At 37.0% G+C, this 22,293-nt stretch overlaps 1 protein-coding gene across 2 annotated transcripts in view; it reads left to right on the top strand.

Annotated features, from left to right (window-relative positions):
- LOC110863049 overlaps positions 1-22,293 on the top strand; it is a 65,262-nt gene that overhangs the window by 20,863 nt on the left and 22,106 nt on the right. For both annotated transcript variants that reach the window (XM_035850712.1, XM_035850717.1), the window contains exons 3-13: positions 6,073-6,174; positions 6,707-6,785; positions 12,067-12,099; positions 12,170-12,228; positions 12,368-12,399; positions 15,272-15,328; positions 15,422-15,517; positions 18,676-18,803; positions 18,900-18,975; positions 20,833-20,901; positions 21,956-22,065. In XM_035850712.1, the coding sequence (XP_035706605.1) occupies positions 6,073-6,174; positions 6,707-6,785; positions 12,067-12,099; positions 12,170-12,228; positions 12,368-12,399; positions 15,272-15,328; positions 15,422-15,517; positions 18,676-18,803; positions 18,900-18,975; positions 20,833-20,901; positions 21,956-22,065 (841 nt within the window). The remainder of the gene's footprint in view (positions 1-6,072; positions 6,175-6,706; positions 6,786-12,066; positions 12,100-12,169; positions 12,229-12,367; positions 12,400-15,271; positions 15,329-15,421; positions 15,518-18,675; positions 18,804-18,899; positions 18,976-20,832; positions 20,902-21,955; positions 22,066-22,293) is intronic.

Raw genomic sequence — 22,293 nt, 5'->3', positions numbered from 1 at the left:
TCGCAACCTAAAATTGAGATCCTGTGCCGACTGTTGTTTCTAGCGTTTGGGTGCAAACGAGAATTTATGACCATATCCGAATCCTTTGACTTTAAAGGAGGGCTGAACTGGTGTTTCAATGTTTATTGCTTTTTCGCATTAGGCTTTTACACACTTCATTAAATCGGTTAGGCAATAGCATCGCACAAGTTAGGCCTGCTCAGTAGTTGATCGCAGTTATACGACCTGGTTTAACTAAAATTTACTCCTTCTGCTTCTCGACAACAGCCACGTAAAACAATTGCCATTATCGGATTGGCTCCAATGCCCATGTTTTCGTTGACTGAATTGGATTTCGTGATCTTTTCAGTTCATTATGTTCTCATTTTATTTCGAGATATTTCGAGATTCCCATCTTACTCATCCTTGGCTTTCTCTTTTTAAATATAAATCGCATAACTACATTTTGTATACAGTGCCATTATTCCTACTCCATAAAAGTAAGTTCAGTAGGGGACCAACACAAATAATAATGATGCTATGACGTTGTTTGTACATCTACACAAGCAAAAAATGCATGTGCTTCGTATTGTTATTATTTTGAATCAAATTATCCCATTATTCATATATGCTTATGTAAACATGAATGTGTAGCACAGTCAGCAGCGAGCAAGTGAAGAAATTAATTACAGAATATAAACCACAGGAAACTTTCACCACTTGGTCTAAAATAGAAAATAAAGTTGTTAAACAATTAAGGTTTGTGAAGGACGATTTCCACTATGGTACACACAAACCCACCAAATAACCAACTTTGATAGATCTCCAGCTCTACTTTTGAAGTTTGTACAGTCAAAATCTTTCTAGCGGTGCGGGTGATGGATGCTGACGACTGCATCTAATCAGCAAAGTTTGTCGATGAACTTTCATCAATTAATTAAGACCAAAAGTAATTTTATGGTCTTCATTACCGCCACCTGCTGACGTGCATGTGCCGCCGCAGACAACAACTTGGCGTTGAAACTGGAACCTGTTTCCCAGCAGGAGAGAGAGTAAAAAAAACCTGGAGAAAGAAGAGGCAAATTGTTTTTAGGTAAACTTGTAGTTGGGATTTTCTTTCAAAGCGAAGACGGTTGTTGTTTCTTCCTACGGTTCCGTTTCGTATAGGCGGGCAGCAGCATAGAGCACTTTGTAAATTGCAATGAGGGATCATTTAGTTGGCTGACACTGATGATGTCTCACCACCGCCGTGTTTCCATTAGATTGATTAAGATGGGACTTATTGCTCCTTCCTGTCGACTTCTTTATTTTTCCGATTGTGAGGCGACTTGGTTACTTACTGCTTGTGCCAAATCCATGGGACTCACTTTCTCTCTTCTCATCTCTCTCGTGTCATAGGGTGCTGATTTGAAGACTGCGGATGAACTCGTTATCTTTCATTCACTGAGGCAGAATCTCTCCATTTGTACTCACTTTTGTTTGGAGAAAGCAGCGGCTGCTTTATGCGTCGAACGTTGTGAAGGAAATCTATCCAACTAACTCTATGTCATCTTCTTTTTCCAAGAAGTCATCGTGTCTTCATCATTCGTATGTAATCACCCACTCAACGGGGTCTATCGAGCACACAAATGACAGGTTATCAATAACACATGGACAGATATTTATTATCACTAATAGCTCCAATTTCCAATTTGAAACATCAATCATGAATTAATGCCACAACTAGTAAAACGTGAAATGGGCTGTACCTAAGATCAAAGAAATGAAGGTGATAAATGCCCTTGAAAAATAAAGCCTTCTTTGGAGTGTACTCATTTATAGCGTATTTTTCCAGCCTTAATTTCCGACTATTCAGCACGCTAGATTAATATTGATATTTTCACTAATAAAGCCTGGTTTTTATGGCGTAGTGAAGCTCAATGATTAAAAACATTAATTAAATCGTGAGGAACCACAAGTAAACTTTCTTTGAAAAAGAAAGCCACGGGACAAAATGAATATGCACATGGTCGTAATGAGTACCATAGCCTCTCGCTGCTCACAGACCACGTGCGAGCGTGCAGGGTTTGGAAATTGGATGGCAGGGTCTACACCCTGCCTACACTAATAGTACATCTGTTGGGAAATTAATTTTGACATGAAAAATGGTTATCTAAACAAAGTTGGACCTGAATGGTAGGAGGTGTCCACAGTCAAGGAAAGTAATTGCTGGGAAAGATGGAGGAAAATTCTAATATGATGAGCCTGATATTAAAATGATGAATGGCTATCAAGGCGAAAGCACTTCTCGCACGGAAACAACCAAAGCTTTCTCACCCCTGCTACATATTTGCTTTCATCCATTTTCAAGATTTGAGCCTCCGCTGCTGGGCTCAACCAGTCAGGAAACAGCTCAATCAATATAGACATGAAAATTCATCTTGAGTTTAGACCAGCAGGAAAACTCAATCCAGAAAGAAAATGAGAAAAGACATTACATAAAAGTTATCATCTGCGTGATAGCAATTTTTAATTAATAACTTTATTCCACGTGCATGGGAAAATTTTGATCAAGATCTCCTTTCTTCGGTTAAATATTAGCTTGGAACAAGCTTTTCTCATGAATAAAAATTGTTCAAACAGCATGCAAATCATGTTCTAAGTAGATTTTTAGAACTTTAACCGTCCTGAGATATTGTATAACCGACACCCATGAACAAATCGATGAATCATAGCAACAGACCACGTCATAGTGCACATCGTAGTGTCATTAATTTTACAAGGATTCGTGTTCTGTGATGGACGCCATAATTGGATACTGATTATATTATCATGTAAAACAGACAGCTGACTCATTGAGAACTCTAAACTTTACATGCAGTCGTTTTAACGGAGAAAGCCGTTGGGTGACTCTCACATTTAGGTATTTAGTACATATCTATGTACATACAGCACAGCATGCAGTTAACGCACGCAGACCAGACCAAAATGCAAGAAGGCATAAAAGTATCTCTTTATTGGCTGGGAATAAAAATACAGTCAATGGAAAAAGTATTGGCAACCCCCACGCTAGCTAAATAAAATTGGCTATAACCATGGAATGCATCATACAATTGGCATGTAAATTTGTAGGCCATTAGCAAATATAATGTAGTTTTCGATTATAGTCATGTTTTATTGATTAAAATTAGATAAACACAGTTTTTAAATAATTTGTTGGAAAATTTGCAAACTTTACCCGCAAAAAGTATTGGCAACCCTTAACTTAAAAAATCATAAATCAATGAAACGCCAATTTTATTATGACAAACTGCTTCTAATATTACGTAGCACCTCCCCTCGACGCAATACGAGCAAAAATACGTCGTGGAATTTATTCGACAAGTTCCTATATAACGTTTTTTTATATGGCTGCTCACACTTCCTTCGAACTTTTGACAAGCTCATTTTTCGAAGAGTGGTTTCCCACCAGTCCCTCTTTTCTCAATCCGGAAATCAGAATCACATCGGGAGACTGTGTGGCCAACGAAAGAAGCTTAACCTTTTCGATATCCAAAATCTTGCATCGTTAAATTGGCTACATGTTTGGGGTCACTGAATTTTCGGAATATAAAATTCTTTCATAGGTTAGATTTTTATCAAACAATTTCAAATTATCGTTTAGAATGATTATTTGGACCTCATTGGTCATGATTCCATCGATAATGACCAGCTACCTACCCCACGACCTAGTCATTTAACCCCAAACCATAATCGCTCCTCTTCTGTGTTTAGCTGTCATAGGAACATATTCGTTTTTGTGAGCCTATTATGGCATCGGCCAGACTTGAACCATTCAATTGGCTCCGAATAAGCAAAATATGCTTATGTCAGACCAGCAGAACATTTTTCATTCATTGGAAGTCTATTCAGGGTGGTATTTAGTCCATTCCAATTTATTGAGTTGGTTCGTTTTGGGGACCCTCGCGTCAGTCGAGCTTCTGGACCCTGAAACCCCATGGCATGATTTTTGATTGATCACAATATTGCATGATATGTTGACCCCACAGTTGGTTCTCAAATTCAACATGGTTTTGGGAGCTGAAATCTTCCGATCTCGAGTGATAATTTGCTTGATTCATCAGTGGCTCGTGGGCGTAGGTGACTTTTTCCTTTCGCACCATGGAAAAGTAGAAACTGAGATTGCCATTTTGTATTTCTTGGCTACGTTTTCAATAGTAAATTTGGAAAAGTATGTTTTCTCTTTGAATTTTCGATAAGAAAGCTTTTTTGTGAAAGAGACATGATTATTTCTCCCGGCGCCAATACAGCTCGTTTGGTGTCGCCATTTTGGCTCCAGACAACACAACTGTAGACTTAAAATGTAGCTAACGTCATATTTGGTCACCTAATTAACTTACCGTAATGAAATGTGGTAGCTGATTAAGAAAATTGTTTCGCGTAATTAATTTGGCCACATGTTGCCAATACTTTTTGCGGGTTAATTTTGCAAATTTTCCAACAAATTATTTAAAAACTGTGCTTATCTAGTTTTAATCAATAAAACATGACTATAATCGAAAACTACATTATATTTGCTAAAGGCCTACAAATTTTCATGCCAATTGTATAATGCATTCCAACGTTACAGCCAATTGTATTTAGCTGGCGTGGGGGTTGCCAATACTTTTTCCATTGACTGTATGTGCGGATTACGTCTTCATTTATGGATCTTTTCAAGTGCTCATTTGGATAGGAAACGTCCGTTTAGCAGAGCAAATTGAATGGGATTCAATGTGCGAAGTGGATGCAGGAAGGGACTGAATGCATGCCAAATGTTTCTTTTAACTACGCAACACATACGTGTGTATGCATGCGGTAGTATCCATATGAAAAGTACCCAAGGGAAATTTAACTGGATTCCTACCAAAATGCCTTCCTTTCTCTATTTTGGAAAGAGCTTTGGCTTCCAATCCACAGAAAGCATGTATGAATGCATGTAGCTAGAGCCACACTACTTCCTACTCGACCGGCATATTTTACTCTCTGCTAAAACTGTTTCATCCGGTCCCATCACAAATTTTGAAGTACAGTACACATCAGAAACAGACGTATTGTACAAGTAAAAAAATGATTGAAGCAGCTACAATGATCACCCGTATATATTATGAAAGCTCGAGTTGTTTCCTGACACAGCACATACGAAAACCTCACCTGGTTAAAACCGTAACCGATTTTGAGTCCCCCTTAGGCTGACTTATACAGGTAGGGTTTCCGGGCACGTTGATTTTGCTGATTTAAGCATTGAAATGCAAAGTTGAGTCTAAACAAAGTTGTTCAAAACTATTGCGCCACATTTTCTTTTACAATCTTTTTTGATGGTTTTCATCCTAAAAAATACCTTCCCTCAGTCCTGACTACCCTGCATGTGGTTCCCTTTTATGTACTCAAAATCACTTTCCTGCACAAGTTAGGGAAAGTTTGACGATTTCGGTCTGTGCGTGACGAAAGTGTGTATGGATGTGTAGCATTCTCGTGACTATGCTGATGTTTATAGCGGAACTCTAGCAAATAGTTGAGGAGAGAGAGAGAAAGAGAGAGGGAAAAGAAAGCGTGTTCTCTCCACTTACGCTGTTTGAGCACGTTGAGCAGATCTCTATTTAATAAATCGTGACTTTCTTCCAACAAATGAAATGCCCATCTTCAAGACGAGAGAATTTTTTAGTCGAGTGGTAATTGGACGTATGCTTAGTCGGCTTGAAATGCATATACCGCCAATGCTATTAACATTTGAACAAAGTAACATTAAATAAAATAAATAGTTATACACATATCGTATGTACACATATATCGTGCAATCAATTAAATAATTTGAAGATATTTAGATCTGATACGTGCATGAAAATTGTAAAATGTGAAGCTAAAAAACGGACATGTTACATTAAATTTCGATAGCAGAGGTTTTAAGATTTTTGATTTTTATAACAAAAGTATAGATAATCCCTCCTTTTGAGGTAGAATGTGTAGTTTAGTGTAGCAGGAAATGGATGGCTCTTGTGCGAGTCAACTGATAAAATTGTGTGTGAAAACGAGCACTTAGGATCGCAGACACTGAATCTCGTCTTTTCTTTGCAGGTTCCCACAGCTTCCGTTGGAATGAAACGAATTTGGTTGAAGAAGAAATCTTGAACGTAACATATGAGGATGGGAAATGGAGCAAACCTTACTTCGATTGTGGTAAAAACGCTTTTTAGCTTATTCAAATATTTATCGAGTAAAGCAATTACAAATTTTGTGCGTAAGTAATAATTAGTGTCCTTCAAACATTTGGGATGAGAATATCCCACGAGATGGTCGAATAGATGTCCTGTTATTTTGAGCCGATCCTACCTAATTTTCAATTTAACACTATATTAAAAACCTTTCAAAAATGTATGGCTTCTTGAAGGAGTGAAATGTTTGTCAAAATCCCTGAATAAAGGATACATCAAAGTGTTCTAGATACATACTTCAGGACGATTTACATTATGAACTCGACTTATGAGACAAGAAATCTATATTCCTGTAGCTTCTTGTAAAGAGCTATTATTGTTGATTTAACGATTTTTCCCTATAACCATTTGTCATACGTTGCATAATCTTTTTGCCGATTAGCAAACCAAAATCTCAGGAAGTACTTGAACATTCGAAATAATGTATGAATAGGTCTTCCCATGATGTAGCATGTTCTAAACAGATACTCTAATAATGCTTTTTTGATTTGTTGCAGGAGGAGGGAATATTTGGATGATAACTTACATGGTTCCGTTCTTTGGCTATAACGGCCACAATGAGACATATTATTTCAAGTGAGCTATTTTTTTTTCACATATTTTACTCCATTTCTGCAAACGTCATTCGATATGGGAAAACCATTCATAGATTTTGGGTTATAAAATTGACCCATTTAATTTCCCCATTTAAAGCGTAAAATTTAAACCCTTTTCTACAGTGAAAGCGATCTGTGTTTGAGGCTCAGACTCTGGGCGTATTCTTTTGCATAACCCAGTGTTAAATGCCGTTTGTGTAAATTGAGCACGTATGTATGCACCTTTCTTTCACCACGCAATGATTTTTACACAGCTTAACTTTTTTGCCCAACATGATAAAAACTACTATAAGGTGAATTGTGTTGCATATCCTTTACTTCTTAGGGCAGACGTAGCGAGCACATAGATAACTAAGGAGGAGAGACCCTCTACATGTCCCTCTCAGATTTTGGTGTCCTTTGTATTTGTTGGAGTACCCTATGAGTCTCTAAAAGCCTGAAGTGGTTTGATTCCATGGCCCCATTTGCGCCCTCCACACCCCGTCAAAGGTATAAAAACCACGAAAAAAGCCCTGTTTTCACGTACTTCTTCCACCAAAAATCTAATTTTGCTCGGATTTTTATAAAATTTGCATTTTCTGATCCCACAGACTTGTGTGATCATACCCAGCAGATATCTCGACTTTTTTGAATTTTTGCGAATAATTCATCAGAATGACCAAAAATTTCGAAAATTTCAAAAAAGTTGAGATTGCTATTGGATATGACCACAAAGTATCTAGTATCACACAAATGTAAATTTTATCAAAATCCGAGCAAAATTAGATTTTTGGTGGATTTTTGAAGTTGGGAATTTTAATTTTAATTTTGTGATTCTCTACCCCTTGAATGGGTATGTAAAATGGGTATGGCGGGCGCAAATGTGGTCATGGAGTAAAATCACTCTAGGGTTTTCATACACTCACCTAGGGGACCCTAATATGCCAAGGGCATCAAGATCTGAGAGGGACATGTAGAGGGTCTCTCCTCCTAAGTGGTTTGGCTTCAGTTTGTCCTGACAGTTAACAAAAGCAACTGAGGAAAATATGGAGCTGCATGTATTCACGGAATCTTATGCCCTTTTGTTCTGCATTTAGATAGTGTATGTTCATGTGTATTCACAATATACCGCAATTCGTATTTGAGAAGAAACGCCCACTTTAACTTTTCATTTTTCACAAGTAAAGCGGCTTTCGCTTCTTTCGCTTACTTATGTACATACACTTTACAACAGTTTAGAATGAATTATGGAATGGCAACAACCAACCCTCTTCTACACTTGCATACACACTGCATAATTGGCATTGCAATTTCAAGATTATTTTTATCCCCTAAAATTGAGAATTTCTAATCAGTAATTGCATGTTTGTGTGCACCTGCAGCTTACCTATTTGCCAGTATCGACACTAGACCGAAAAGTGTATTAGTCATGATCGGCTGATATAGGTAAATGGGGCAATGTGGTACTCTCTTGGTATAGGAACTTTGTGCAGTGTATGTTGCAATAGCAAATTATTAGCGTACATTACTTAATAGAAGGTGAAAACTATTTAATCCAGCAACTTTCTCCAATACATTTTCAGAATACTATGAGAAGGATGAATTTTAGTTGCACAGAAGGGCGTTAATAAATAATTATGAACACGAGGCAAACAATTCCAAAAGTGAAAGTCTGTAGACATGCAAAGTTCAACTGCAATTTCAATATGAGTCAGCCATACGTCGTTACTAGTACAATCTTTTGTTTGAAAAGTCGCCTGAATCATGACATGACACTTATTTAGGTGCATTTACGCGGATAGTACAACTCTAGAGAAAACTTGTACCCAAAAACCGCACCAGAGAAATTGAGACGTCATGTAGTTGCGGTTTAGAAATGCCTACAGATACGAACAAATATACATCCAAAGAGAAATTGAGTTTTGTTACTGGGATATGTTGTGGTTTGCGAAGGATACGCAGAACACGACAAGTTGAGAGTTTGGCAAACACGTCCACGAGAAACAGAATGAATAAGAGTTGAGCAGAAACCGGAGTGGTGGTGATAAAAAACCAAGAAAATACTGTTGCACTTTCACTATTGGCTATGTAACTGTACCCTCGCTGAGGACATGATAACTTGACTTTTACTCATCTACACAAAACAACTGTCGTTCTAGGCGCCGTTCAGAATATAAAACCTCTTTAATGGCATTTGAGTTGTTGTATTCCTAAACAAAACCGTGCTTAAAGTCATATTCAGGTCAAGATCATATAAAGTGTGGCCCCAATTCAGAGTGGACGGGCTATGGATTAGAGAGGTGAAAAACGCTGTCTTTCTCGGAGAATTTCATGGCTTATTACGAAACCACGCAACAGATAAGAAACGGGACAGAAATATGGGTCATCAACGGAGTATGCACATATGGAGGGATGGATACTTGAATGAGAGAACGTGTGGCGGAAGGGAGCACTTTTTCTTGTTGCGAAACACATTCTGATTTAAAGTGGGTTTCATTTCATATTGTTTGGAACCCACTCTTCACATTTCATCAATATATACATGAACCTGTCTCTTTCCGCAAAGTCTCTATATTTCACTCACTTGAGAAGAACAAGCTCTCAACTCAACTAAATGCTCGTTCGCCAAGTGACCGACGAGTCAGCAAAACGGTCCAACTTCCCTTCAACTGCAGCACTTTTTACAATGAACGAATATTATATTCTTCCTTTGTTACGTACTACTTAATACAATTACGAGAACTCTCACAATAAAGTACTCCAGTCGCAAAGATTTGCTCGCGACACATTAATTCAACGACATACATCTGCCCTTTTCAATAGGTTTGCTTTCAATTCAGTTTTATACTTTATATTCAATAATGCTCTTACTCTACAAATAACAGTTGGCGAAAGTTCGATATTTCTCAAGGTCGCAGTTTGAAACTCTTTTATTGCCCATCATACTCTTTCCTTTCGTCAGTGTGTGTATCTCAATTCCACTTTTGTTAAAAAAGCAATTTCCTTAATCGCATGGGAAAGTTTGTGATGAAAGAACTTTTGTTTATTATTTATTTCATACATGTATGTATGCAGAGTGAGAAAAGTTAAACACTTTCATTTCGCTCTCTGTGAAAGTGTTTGTTCATTTGGGGATGATACTCCATATTTGGATTAAAAACCCTTTCACTTTAACTTTTCATTGCCCGAGCCAGAATTTCGTCAGTTGGGATCATTCTGTAGACCAAAAAGTTTAAACTTTATGCACATTTGCATGATAATCAAGCATTTCTAGTCACTATTCACTATATGTACGAGATTTCAGCTAGAAATGTACGTACATATGTATACATCAACTTTTTAGTTATGGTTCGGCTCACCCGCAGCAGGCTGTGAGTTTCTGCAATTTAACTTTACCTAAATAATCCCAAGTTATTTAAGGATTATGTAGTCATTTATGTTCCTAATAAGTCATTAGCTGCTTTCTGCGCTTAAACTTTTTTTATCAAACCATATTTTCCAACTATGTTTCTACCAAATTTTGTGAAAACCTGTTAATCCGTTCTTGACTTGTAGAGAAGCAGACAGACGAACATTACGGATAAATAAACTCTAGTTCGACCTAGTTGAACTAGTTATGTAATATACGTTCCCAATTATGCACAGCAAAGTGAAGACAAAACTGGCAGAACATTTAGTTGTGCAGAGCATTTAGCGAAATAGTGACATTGATTTGTAGATTCCACTTTTATTTGGGAGTTTGCCACGGAGTTATCTAACTTCCTCAAAAGGCTCAAGTTCCTCAAGTTCTTGACACTTTTGGAACACATTTCAGAGGAGGCTATGAATATACCTGAAACTTGTATGAAATATTTAACGCAATTACAAATTCTCGCCAGTAATGACAATGGCAGTGCCACAATGGCAGTGCTTCCCACACAAGATTGACTTGATTTATTAATTTTCTTTACAAACTTTGACTACATGTATTAAATTTGCCCAAGTTTGTCCAATAACTAACTTCCTTCTACACTTTGCTTCCTTGCCTTTTCCAATTCGACCAATGCATGCCAAATATCGCTTATTGTAGGCTGTACAGTGTACTACGCAAAAAACTTGGACTGACAAGGGATGGTTCTCGACTGCTTGTCGCGTCCAGGGTACTCACCATGTTTTTTATAATCTACTAAGGCCCTTGATGCTTCATATTTCCGTGCAGAACTCATATTAGGTGGCCGTGGCATAGCGTCAAACTTAAAAAGCTGCATTTTCGACCTATTTTTAACCTCCATAACTTTGAAGGTGTGGCGGGATTTTCAAAATTTATTTGATTGAAATGATCAAGAAAAATCTAAGGTTTTATATCCTTGCGAAATTTTGGTGATTTTTTCGACCGACCAACAAAATAAATTAAATAAATTAAATAATGTTGAAATATTTTAGGTTTGAATTCGAATCTGAAAACTCTTTCTTTGTGATTATTTGAGTTGGAAAATTCTGAAAATCCGTCGAGGATTTTAAGTTATGAAGGTTATGCGAATTTTACCAGGGTGCATAAACTTTTTGTTGTCCGTGGTTTCTCCTAAGGGGGTGATGCCAGGATGAAAATTTTTATTCAAAAATTTAAAGTTGGGGAATTGCATACAATTTTGCAATGGATTTGGGTGGTTGTCATGGTAAAAGTGCAACTAAGTGTATTTCATAGTTTATCAAGGTTTATGTTAATAAAAATTAGTTTTCAGTTTTGCAATAATTAAAAAAAAAGAGAGAGAAAAAAAAACATGAAATTCCCCAAATTTAAATTTTTGAATAAAAATTTTGATCCTGGCATCACCCCCTTAGGAGAAACCACGGACTACAAAAAGTTTATGCACCCTGGAATTTTACTAATCCGACGCCACGCCACGGCGCCAGACATGTGGTTTTCACGGAAATGTGAACGGGTCCTTCATCTAGGGCCATCTAGGTCCTTCATCTAGTAGACTCTAAAAAATATATAGTGGGTACCCTGAACACGACAAGCAGTCGGGAATAATCCCTTGTGAGATGTCAAATAGGGTATAATAAAATGCACAACATGGTCGTTATTGAGTTGTAATTGTGCATAAATTATAGATCTACCAAAATAGTTTATTAAATTGTAGTGTGTCATTTGTACTGTCCGTAAAGCTCGTACAAGCAACCAACAATGGCAAACATTGTTTGTGATGAAAGTGAAAGTGTGTTCTAATTCAAGGGATTAAAACTGAAGTTTTGAGAGCATTGCTTAACTTGGCCTTTTATATATTCTTCCTTTTTTTCAGAGGGACAAGTGGGATCGATATCGATTTGAGAAGGTAAGCTATTTCCGTACTTGCATACATTATTGTAAAGTGAAAGTACTTAACAGTAGGTCGTATTTATTAGAGTTGATATTGACCAGTGTCCATTACCAGCCAATTCAACGGAGCTCAACATATTCGCAGGTAAAAGATCAGCTAATCCTACATTTGATTATTAGCATTAAAAGCATGAATCATAACAATTAAAAAATGCACCCTGTACTTTTTGTTTGCACTTCAAAATGTGGAGAGAGAATGACTAATATTCGCCACGTTTTTTCAGCTTCTGACAAATGTAAAAACGCTACAACCAAGGTAAGCAATTTCAATATTTTTCAATAATCGACCCACAAGATCCTCGACACCTTTAAAGACATTTACGCATTTGATAAAAATTTTAATTAACAACCTAATTTTCGGAAAGTACATTCATGTAGAATATTTATAGGATAATTACGTCAACTAATTACAAGAAATCGAATAATCGTATTGTATGTTTTGGTGCTTTTAATGAATCATAGGAATTCACGTTCAAAAGATTTGAAATCATGTTTCATTTACGCACAGACACAGGAGTCTTAGAGAGAAAGGGTTTTGACAACTTTTGCTGTAAGCCTACTTTTTTGCAGTAAGCCTTTGCTCACTTTTTCCGTCCTTTGTCTTCATTTATTTGATGACGAAGAGAAAATTGAGACTCTTTTAATCTGAAATGAAGTTGGGATCAAATTTCCTTTTGAACAACTCCAATAATTTTCAAAGCCTTTGGAAAATAAACTGAGTTTCCTAAGATGCTTCCTTCCACGCCATTTCATCGCTCCCGAAGAAGATGAAAACGTGGGGTTCGTGTGCTTTGCTGTGTAAATCTCGACAGCAAAATCAACTTTCCCTTTCGGAATAGCTTTTGGCTATGTTGGACTCATCCATATGATCCAAAGTCATCAAAGGTTAATGGTCAGCCTTTAAGATTAACCCACGGCTTTCTTGTAGACATTTATCTGCAACTTGAGTTTGGACGGTAGCCATCATATTCTGTCTTCAGCTTAGGTAGCAACGAAGCTTCGGCTTGTCGTAAAAATCATTTCAGTGTACATAAGTCGAAAGGAAATCATTTTTTCATTTTTCAAATCTAACCGTTTCTGCGACTTCCGAATTACGCCCACAGGCATTGGATTATGAACGCTATGAACACGATATGTGAAGGAATGAAGCTGCGACATCAGCAGCAATCGTGCAGTGTCCTACAGGCCGATAGCTGAGGTGATCGCGGGATCATGGGTATTCGGTTACAAAAGGACCACAGTGAGGACGAGAGTATATTTATTTTCCACTGTGTAGTAGGACACATGTACATTCCTACGGAGAGAGTGACTTTCCATCACAGGAGTGAATTGGAGACCGTCACCACCGCGTACCCTTCAGTTTGAAATATAAATGATCAGTATACTAACGAAGGATGGAGAAGCACCCGTGTGAGAATGATAAGACGACAAAAACGTGATGGAATTTCAATGATGATCGGATGGAAGAGAATGTGAGACGCGTATGCATGTGTAGGATCTCACGGAAGCAGACTTCGTATTCGAGTGGCATCATGCATATCCCTTTCATGCACATGCGGTTCGATATGTGTAGTGGTTCGAAATAGTAGCATATGACGCGTACAACTACTGCGTACACTTGTACAGACATGAACTCTCAACCAAACACCGTCAGAGGAGTGGAATGCATGTAGTAGATGGATACTAGATACTGACACCGAGGTTCGGATATTGGGCAAGTCAATAACTTTTGACTTTGGGAGACATCACAAAAGTCAAGCACACGTCAACCGGGATAACTTTGTGCGCAATCTAATATGGAGTTGCTCCTCGACATTTTTACCTTCAAAGTATTTTATGTGATACTTATCATCCGAAATCTGAACGGTGGAATGGATGCAGAACTGTGCCTCGGATCAGCTTCACATTATTTACCAGAGTGAAAGTTATGATTTGGATCTTAATTTATGTTATTTTTACATTTCCATCTCCCGAACTCTTCTTTAATATATGCAATCAAGATATTCAGCTCGATCTATGCCTTATGGTTACTCGTGGATTTATACTCGCGATAACTTTGTTATAAAAATGTAGGAAGCTTCAGATAGCTTTGTAGTATAATAACTCGTAGATGGGAGAAAGTTAAAGTTTATACAATACTTTTTGGGTGTACTCACTGTCCGTTCGCAGTGATAGGGTATTCATTATGAGAAGTTTCAAATTTGCATATTACATTTCATATTTGGATTAAATAGCAAGAACTACTTCCTTAATTAATATCCTATTGCAAATAATAAAGGCAGGTGAAAAATCCTTGGAAGAATCTATTCAAGTTTGGGTAATTAGCTGCATACCTAATTACACCTAATTTTAGTTAATTATTTCATCTTATGTATATGGTAAATAGTAGGTAAATATGTATATGGTATATGTATATGGCATCTTATGTACATACATACTATCATATTTATGTTTAGTAATCTTGTTAGTAGAACTGCTAAAACTGCGACAAGAAATATGTAAGTATTGTAATTCTCTTGTGCAAAATAGTAAAACTAGTATAGCCCACTAACTTTCTAAGTACTTACGTATGTATTTCTTTGAAGGAAGGTGATATATTTTTTTACAATTTAGTGTATGTATGTAATACGTACATACCCAATTGTTTTAGAATTTGTGTCAATGTTGACTGATAAAAATACGGTAAACTAAATTTCTTAAAGCCAAACTAAGGATAGGTTTTGTTAGAATAAGAGAAATATGTAGAAATGTGTAAACCATTTGAGTGATACATATAAGCATCTAAATATATATGTACATACATAAACTAGGCTGGGAGCATAAAATACAATGTTTATTGAGGTAGGTTTTTTATGTAAACCCATGAAAACAGTGCCGGGTTGGATCTTGAAGGGAATGAAGTCATAATACGAGTGTACTTTCCAAAATGAGAGCAAACATTAAAAGAATGTCGTGTGAAAGTCTGGCAATTTTATTGTATCCACATTCCTTTTCTTTGGTACGACGTGTGTAAGGAAGAGCGGGTGAAAGTCTCTTGACCTGGGTGGATTCTTGAAAAAGAAGAGGAAAATAAAGTGTTTTACGTGTTTTTTTATTTGTGGTTTTCATGTGTATCTATCTGTACTTAGTGTGTGCCACTAAAAGGACTCGGATTTCGACGTGGAAGCTATCGATGTATATGCAAGGTAAAGTTCTTATACACACACTGCTTGAATTTGTTTGCAAACTTCTTAATATGTTTGACTGGTTTCGTAATGTGTTGTAATTTTTCTCATTAGGATGGGTTTTACTTTCCCAATGTCTCGTCGGCACACAAGTATTTCAATGGCACTCTGCTCGAGGAGGAGTATGAAAAAAAGTTTACTGGATTCTGGGTATGTCCGCCTTTTCCTAGTTTTCTTGGTGCCTGTGTATTGCACTTCTGCATAAAGGTAAAAGTGCAGGAATGCCAACCTACCTACTTGATTTTCTGATTTACTCCATTTGTACATGTGTTGTGATGTACAACTGCGTAGGTCATCAAGGTACATATTATTGAACCGTGAACAGGACAAGGTATCTGGTGGTAGTGGAAGACAGTGTGGCAATCAATTTTTCTTGTCGTCGCCTTCCTTCGAACCAATTGAAAATGCTTTCCACATCCGAATACCAATTTACCATTGTGCCTACTCGCAGGGTTCACTGCATCCTTCTCGCTGGAGCAAATACAAAACATGTGTCACTGAAATCTCTCTTCAATTCTAGCATATAATCAAAATGACTTGGTTTAGCTTTCAGTCTCCGAGAGAATATAAATTGGATGTAGTGCGAGTGTGAAAGCAGGACTACGTATGTCGCTATGCACACATGCACGAGTACATATGTACATAGCCCAATACGCCATGTGCACCCAAGACAAAGTGACCTTTTCAGACGAACTACGCCAAGCTAAATTTGTCCTATCTATCTCATCGCATTGTCCTGAGTAAGAAACCTGCTACTACCAAAGATAGTGAAAGTGAAATCTTGAGTGTGCATCTTGATTGTATGCATATGATTAATCTCAGTAGAGATAGCATAGAATAGCCTTATACATTGTTTGATGTTCCTAGTTACATATGCAATTAAAATGTCATTAAGATTGCGTATTTGGATTTTGTATGGAGTCCACTCTTTTGTGCATAGTTGAATTTTAGAGAAATCTATTAAGCGAAATAAAGAAATAGTACGGCAAATCGCTTCTTAATATACGTGCTGCAAACATATAGCGTATATAAATTGTGCAGCGTTTGTCGGGCACCATGCAACAAATTTATTGTTTCCCTCGAAGAATATCAAACATGATTTTCTATCCTGTGGAATACAGTTTCTGGATCTGTTTTTTAATCAAAAGACGACTACGGGACTAGAATAACGACATAACAAGCTGCATACATATGATACTATTATTATCAGCTCACTCTGCTGCGAGATACATACATACATACACGTACACTATTGTATATCTATGTGTGCAATTCACAATCCCTTAAATGCCAACCAAAAATGCTGCAGCAAGAATTTTTTTCTGAAATTATGCAATATAAGGAACTAAGGATATGTGTATACCAAAAGTATGCGATAATGCGATGGTCATGCCCATATATAGAGCTGAAGAATTTTATGTGTAAGCTGCAGATAGAAAAATTTGGAGGGAGATAATTGCATTTGTATAGGCATTTAGATGGTGACACGTGATTGAGCTCATATGTCGAGAAAATAATCTATTTCTAAAATACTTCTAAGAGGGAAGCGTATATATAGCCTTGTCATGAGATATACACTCCTTGGCATATTTTTAATTGGCAATCTCTGCTAAATTATATAACGAGGTGATGAAAAGTACCGATATGTAACGATGTTATAAATATCACTGATAAGTAATTATATGTTACAAAAAGCTCATACTATTTTTGGCCAACTGAGATAAATCCAATCAGAATCAACGTGTATTCAATAAGGTCACGTTATACAAGAATTATAATTGTAATCATAGTTCCTGCGTAATTTCGATTCGATTCTCCCTCAATGACTTTTAATTTACATACAGAATTAATGTTACATGTGTACACATCAATATAGATGAGCTCAAAGCTTTGCAAATTAGAGACAACGGTGGACGGGCGTGATTAGAAGGTTAAAATGCAAATAAAACTCGATAAATCTACAAAGTCGTCACAAAGATGTTTGACATCCTACAAATTATCTTTTCTCTTAATGAGCGAACCGAAACGAGCTCAATCAAATAATTAATTATAAGGTTTTCTATTTATCTCCATTATTACGACTTATCTGTGTTGGTAGATATGTTATCCTGCATATATTGGCCTGACACGTGTTTTCATACTTAATAAAAGGTTATATTTTCGAGTCAGAAATTCCATCTTCTCGCCCCCTCATCCAAATTACCTCATTTCACTTAAGTAATATTAGAATTTATATGTACGTACGCACTTCAAGTTGGCCTGGCTTGCTAACTTGAAGCCAAAAATCCCTTCATCTAAATCATGCAACTATAGCTCGTTCTGGTCTTTTGTGTGCAGCAGACTGATTCATGCTATCTGTCACTTTCATATTGTGATAGTGCCCAAGAAAAGAAGACTGCTTTGGTGGAATTCTGGGGACTGAAATTGTGGGGAGCAGCACAAAACATTTTGTTAAGTTGCGTAAGAGAAACACTAAATTTTAGTTATTGGGGGAAAAGCTGGTGACACGGAATACAGTTTCCGAGGTTCTGCGCCAGCCAAGATGTTTGTGGTAAAAAATAACGTGGAGAAAGTCGCTCGAAGATTGCGTTTGCTTTCTACCGTTTCTAGCGAAATACGCAGCCAGCGGAGAGCTGCAGAGTGGAGAATGATTGAGTACACCAAAAGAGAGGTTTGGTTTGTTTCCCAATGCTGATTTAATATCAGGCTGTACGCTATTGCCATTGAGAAAGTAGCCAGCTTTGATTTTCCGCAGGCCAGAGCAGGGTTTGAGAAAGCAAACGTATAAATGGATGAGAAACGCATCATTCTCTATTCTCTTTTAAATGTAAATCATGATGAAATACTTAAGATTGCAACGAAAAAATTCAGACATTCGAAAGCTAAAAATAACACGGTGTTACTTCCTTAAAAATTATGTCTTCCGTGAAAGTAAGTGGGATACTTTTTTTGCGTCCTTCACCTGAAAAGCATGTCTTATTTCATACTTCATTCATCCTTCAAATTATGTCAGGTGTTTTCTAACAGATAAAAGAATACACTGCAGGGCATGTGTAGGTGTCTGTAGGAACTTTGTCTCCAGCCTCATACAAAATGCGTATAATGAAGTGCTATTTAAGGACATACACGATGGGTTAATATCATGGAATGAATGAGTTTGGACCTATTTCTCCTTGATTTTCAAGTGTAGATAAATATTTATTTTGATGTTGTGCCGTGTGGCGTTTCGTTGTCAGAATATTTACCTTTACTTTACCAAATTGAATGGAATATCATGAAATATTTTGTCTCTGATTTTCTCATCACAGCAGAACGAGACGAGTCTTTACGACATGGACGGCCTATTCGAGTGCCTCCCGTGTCCATTTGGCTGTGATACCTGTGTTGACGATAGGCCCTGTGTCGTTTCACTCAACTGGTTGATGAGAACTGCAATGTGAGCGTGAATATGTGCACACCTTTACACAAATCAAGCAACTAATGCTCAGAAACTTTGGCCTAATGATGAAATAACAAAATAATATGTTTACAGTCTCATCCTCCAAGGCGCAATTATTGCCATGCTGCCGATAGTCGGACTTTTCACTTACAAATACTCTAATGTTAAGGTAAGTAATAAATTGACATTAATATCATGCTACTTGAACTCTGAGGATGCAATTATAACCAACATTATAATACCTCGAGATATAGCATATTTTGTAATGTTCCTAAAATTTAAAGGTTTTTTGTAAACGTACAATAGTTAAACTTTATCAGAATTAATTTAGTTTGCCTGATTGTCACCAAATTTTTGAAACTCTGACCATGTAATAAGACGTCTGTGGCTATCTCAGTGTCAACAGTTTTCAAGAGGAAAGGATTCGTAATGGTGCAATGAGCGTTTGAAACAACCTTCATTATGATTTTGGTGCTTCCACCAATACCACGTTCAGGCTCTGTAGTTATTAGTTTCATAAAAAGGAAATTGTGAGAAATTTCTTTTGCAAAACTCCCAGTCTGGAAATTCAAAGAACAAGTTATGTCCATCTCCTTAACTCATTTTCATTTCTTTTCATCTTATCGTTTCCCAAACCAAAGAAATGTCACACTCGGTTGGACCCACTAACAGCCAAGCGGGGGGAGATTGAGATAATAATGTTGTCCTTTTCTGTGGGGAACTTTTACGTGCAAGTGGACGAAAAATTATTTTTACGATTTCAGTCGCACGTGGATAACTTGTTCTGTCGTTTGTTGGAGCGTGCAAGAGTAACACGGTTCAAGTCAGTTAATGCAATTTGTGGCAGCTAGAAATGTAATTGTGCTCCCCAAGGAGATCTAATTCTCTGTGTCTCTTTCAGTTGGGTCTTGTCATTTTTTACCTGTCATAATCTTGCTCTTTTTAGAAGATGAAGCTCTGAAAGCAGAACATTACTTACTGAGACAGAAGCCTAAATTTTCACTCGGACTCAGACTGGCATGAGTCGTCTCTTCTTCTTTCTTTTCTTACAGTTCAGTGGAGTGAAGTCATCCTTAGTTCCCTTCAACTTCAAGAACTCAGTCAGAGCTCTATGTATATCCTGAAGGGAAACTGTCCTTCCGTGGGTTATGCGAGATGTGCGGTGTGCTCTAGGGGGCCCAAAATATTGTCTGTAATACCCCACGAGAGGCAAATAAGACAAGTATTGGTTCATCTTTCTTTCATAAAGACAAACCACATGATGACGAGAATGGTGGGGAGAATCATGATCTGTTTTGTGGTGCTCATGTATCCGTGCGCAATTTCCTGCACAAACCCCAGATCACTGTTCCCCAACCGTAGACTTACATACATATTATTGTATGAAAGAATACTATGAATACTATCATGCACACACTTTTTGCAGACTTTTATCTTTTGCTTTCACGCAGAACCTGGTCGCATGGTTGAGGGCCTTATATTGCCAAGTGTATGGAATTATTAGACTGTTTAGACTGTTGTCCTTCCGCTGGGTGGATGGTGACACTCATACTTCAACTATTCTCAAACTAACTGAACCTATTCAGTGAATCGAGATTTCATTGTCTGTTTAAGCGTAATGTAGGAATTGGAATTGAATACGAGAGAAATGAGTAGAATCGTTCAAACTGCGTAGGCAGGCGAATCAATTCTACTCCACTTACCGTGCACCCGTCCTTTATCCTTGGAAACTTTGCTTTGTTCCTTTCAATTTTCTATAAGTTGTCTATCCGATCTTGTTTCACCTCGGCATTCACGTTTCAATTATTCCTCAGGTATCATACGTGTACGATGCGATGGTTGGCGATGTGCAGATGTGGGCTATATGTATGTAGGTCTTATCAATAATAGTACGTATGCGTTCTGCCATCCATCCCTAATGCATCGGTTTGTCCGTTGGTGGAGTCTAAAATGCTGAAATCGACGTTGGAATAAATTCTTCAAGATGGAATGGAATGTGTAACAACCTCTTATTTTTGTGTTACAGGTTGTCCGCGCAGCAAGCCCAGTTTTGCTACGATTCATCGTCCTTGGAGCTTTCTTCATCTACTGCACCGTGAGTGATCCTAATGCAATATCTTTCACTCTAAAACTTTACATATATATGTACAAGCAACTGCAGTTTTATACGCATTTATTTTATTTTATAATGAAAAAACTTTCACTTTGTGCTAAAATGTACAACAGTTAAAAAATCGTATGAATTATGCATGAAAAACATGACTTTCTCCGCATACTTCAAAGAATATGTATGCACGATACTGTTACGTGTGTAAGAATGTGGTCAGTACATAGGTTCGAAGAAACTCTTATGAAGAAGATATTGAAAATTTTTCATTCATTTTACGAAAAAGTCAGTCTTGTTTCCAACAAAGTGCATACATGCATAGCCATGTTGCGCACTGCAGAGGTCGTATAGGGTTCAACTCGTAGTTAGAAAATATGTAATATGGTGTTTTGTGTATTTTAATGTAAAAACAATATGTCTATCTTCTTAAAAAAACAGTGTTTTACGCTTAAAAAACTATTTTCTATCCGGTGGAAATTTCCGAGAAATTGAGAATCATTGAAACGAAGTTTATCAAAGGGTGATGTTAAACAAATTATTGATCCTGGAAGCTTAAAAGTTATTAATGCTCATTTTTTTAAAGTGCAACTATCATCGTATTACGACACCATACAACTTTACAACATATTTATGTACAACTATTTTTAAATGTTGAAATGCCTAACACCTGTCCATCGATCTCGGTCACCATAAAGATATTTTTTTCTAATTTTCTAACTATATCCCATAATGGGAACTTGAACTGGTTCTCTCTTAATTAATATTAATAACAAGTCTTGGTGCATTCATTCACCTGTTAAAGTTAGCTTGCTTGACTCTGATTTACGCATCTAGATATAATCAAACTTTATTGGAATATATACAATGAGAACGTCCCGCAATACCTGGGTTTGTTACTCCACAATTTATAACCTCAATGCGGCGAAATGAATAGAATAACGATCTAAATATATTGGTTAATTAGAAACAAAACTTTGGTATACAAATTAATGAGTTAATTTTTATAAATCTTGGTAAACTTGAGACTCAATTAAAATTCCAGATTCTGGTGAATTATCCGAGTCCAAGTGTAATAACCTGCACTCTCAGAGTATGGTTACGGGAGATTGGTTTTTCTCTGGCCTATGGAAGCCTACTTCTCAAGACATGGAGGTAAGACCAATTTATTTCCAGCTTTTTTTCTTTCTAAAAATGCAATTCGTTTTTGATCAAAATTCTCCATTAGCTACATTGGTAATCGCTTTGGGTGTAATTACGGCATACGTATCTATGTATTTTGTATATATTTGGTGATTTCCTACCACAAAACAGGTAAAGGAAACGTATACACATTTTGTCAGAAGCCAAAAAACAAGGTTACATTAAGGCCTGGAGACATGA

This window comes from Folsomia candida, unplaced genomic scaffold (genome assembly GCF_002217175.1).
Source record: "Folsomia candida strain VU population unplaced genomic scaffold, ASM221717v1 Fcan01_Sc001, whole genome shotgun sequence".
Classification (NCBI taxonomy): domain Eukaryota; kingdom Metazoa; phylum Arthropoda; class Collembola; order Entomobryomorpha; family Isotomidae; genus Folsomia; species Folsomia candida.
Note: the sequence above shows the minus strand (reverse complement) of the source record. Positions and strands in the feature narration are given on the sequence as shown.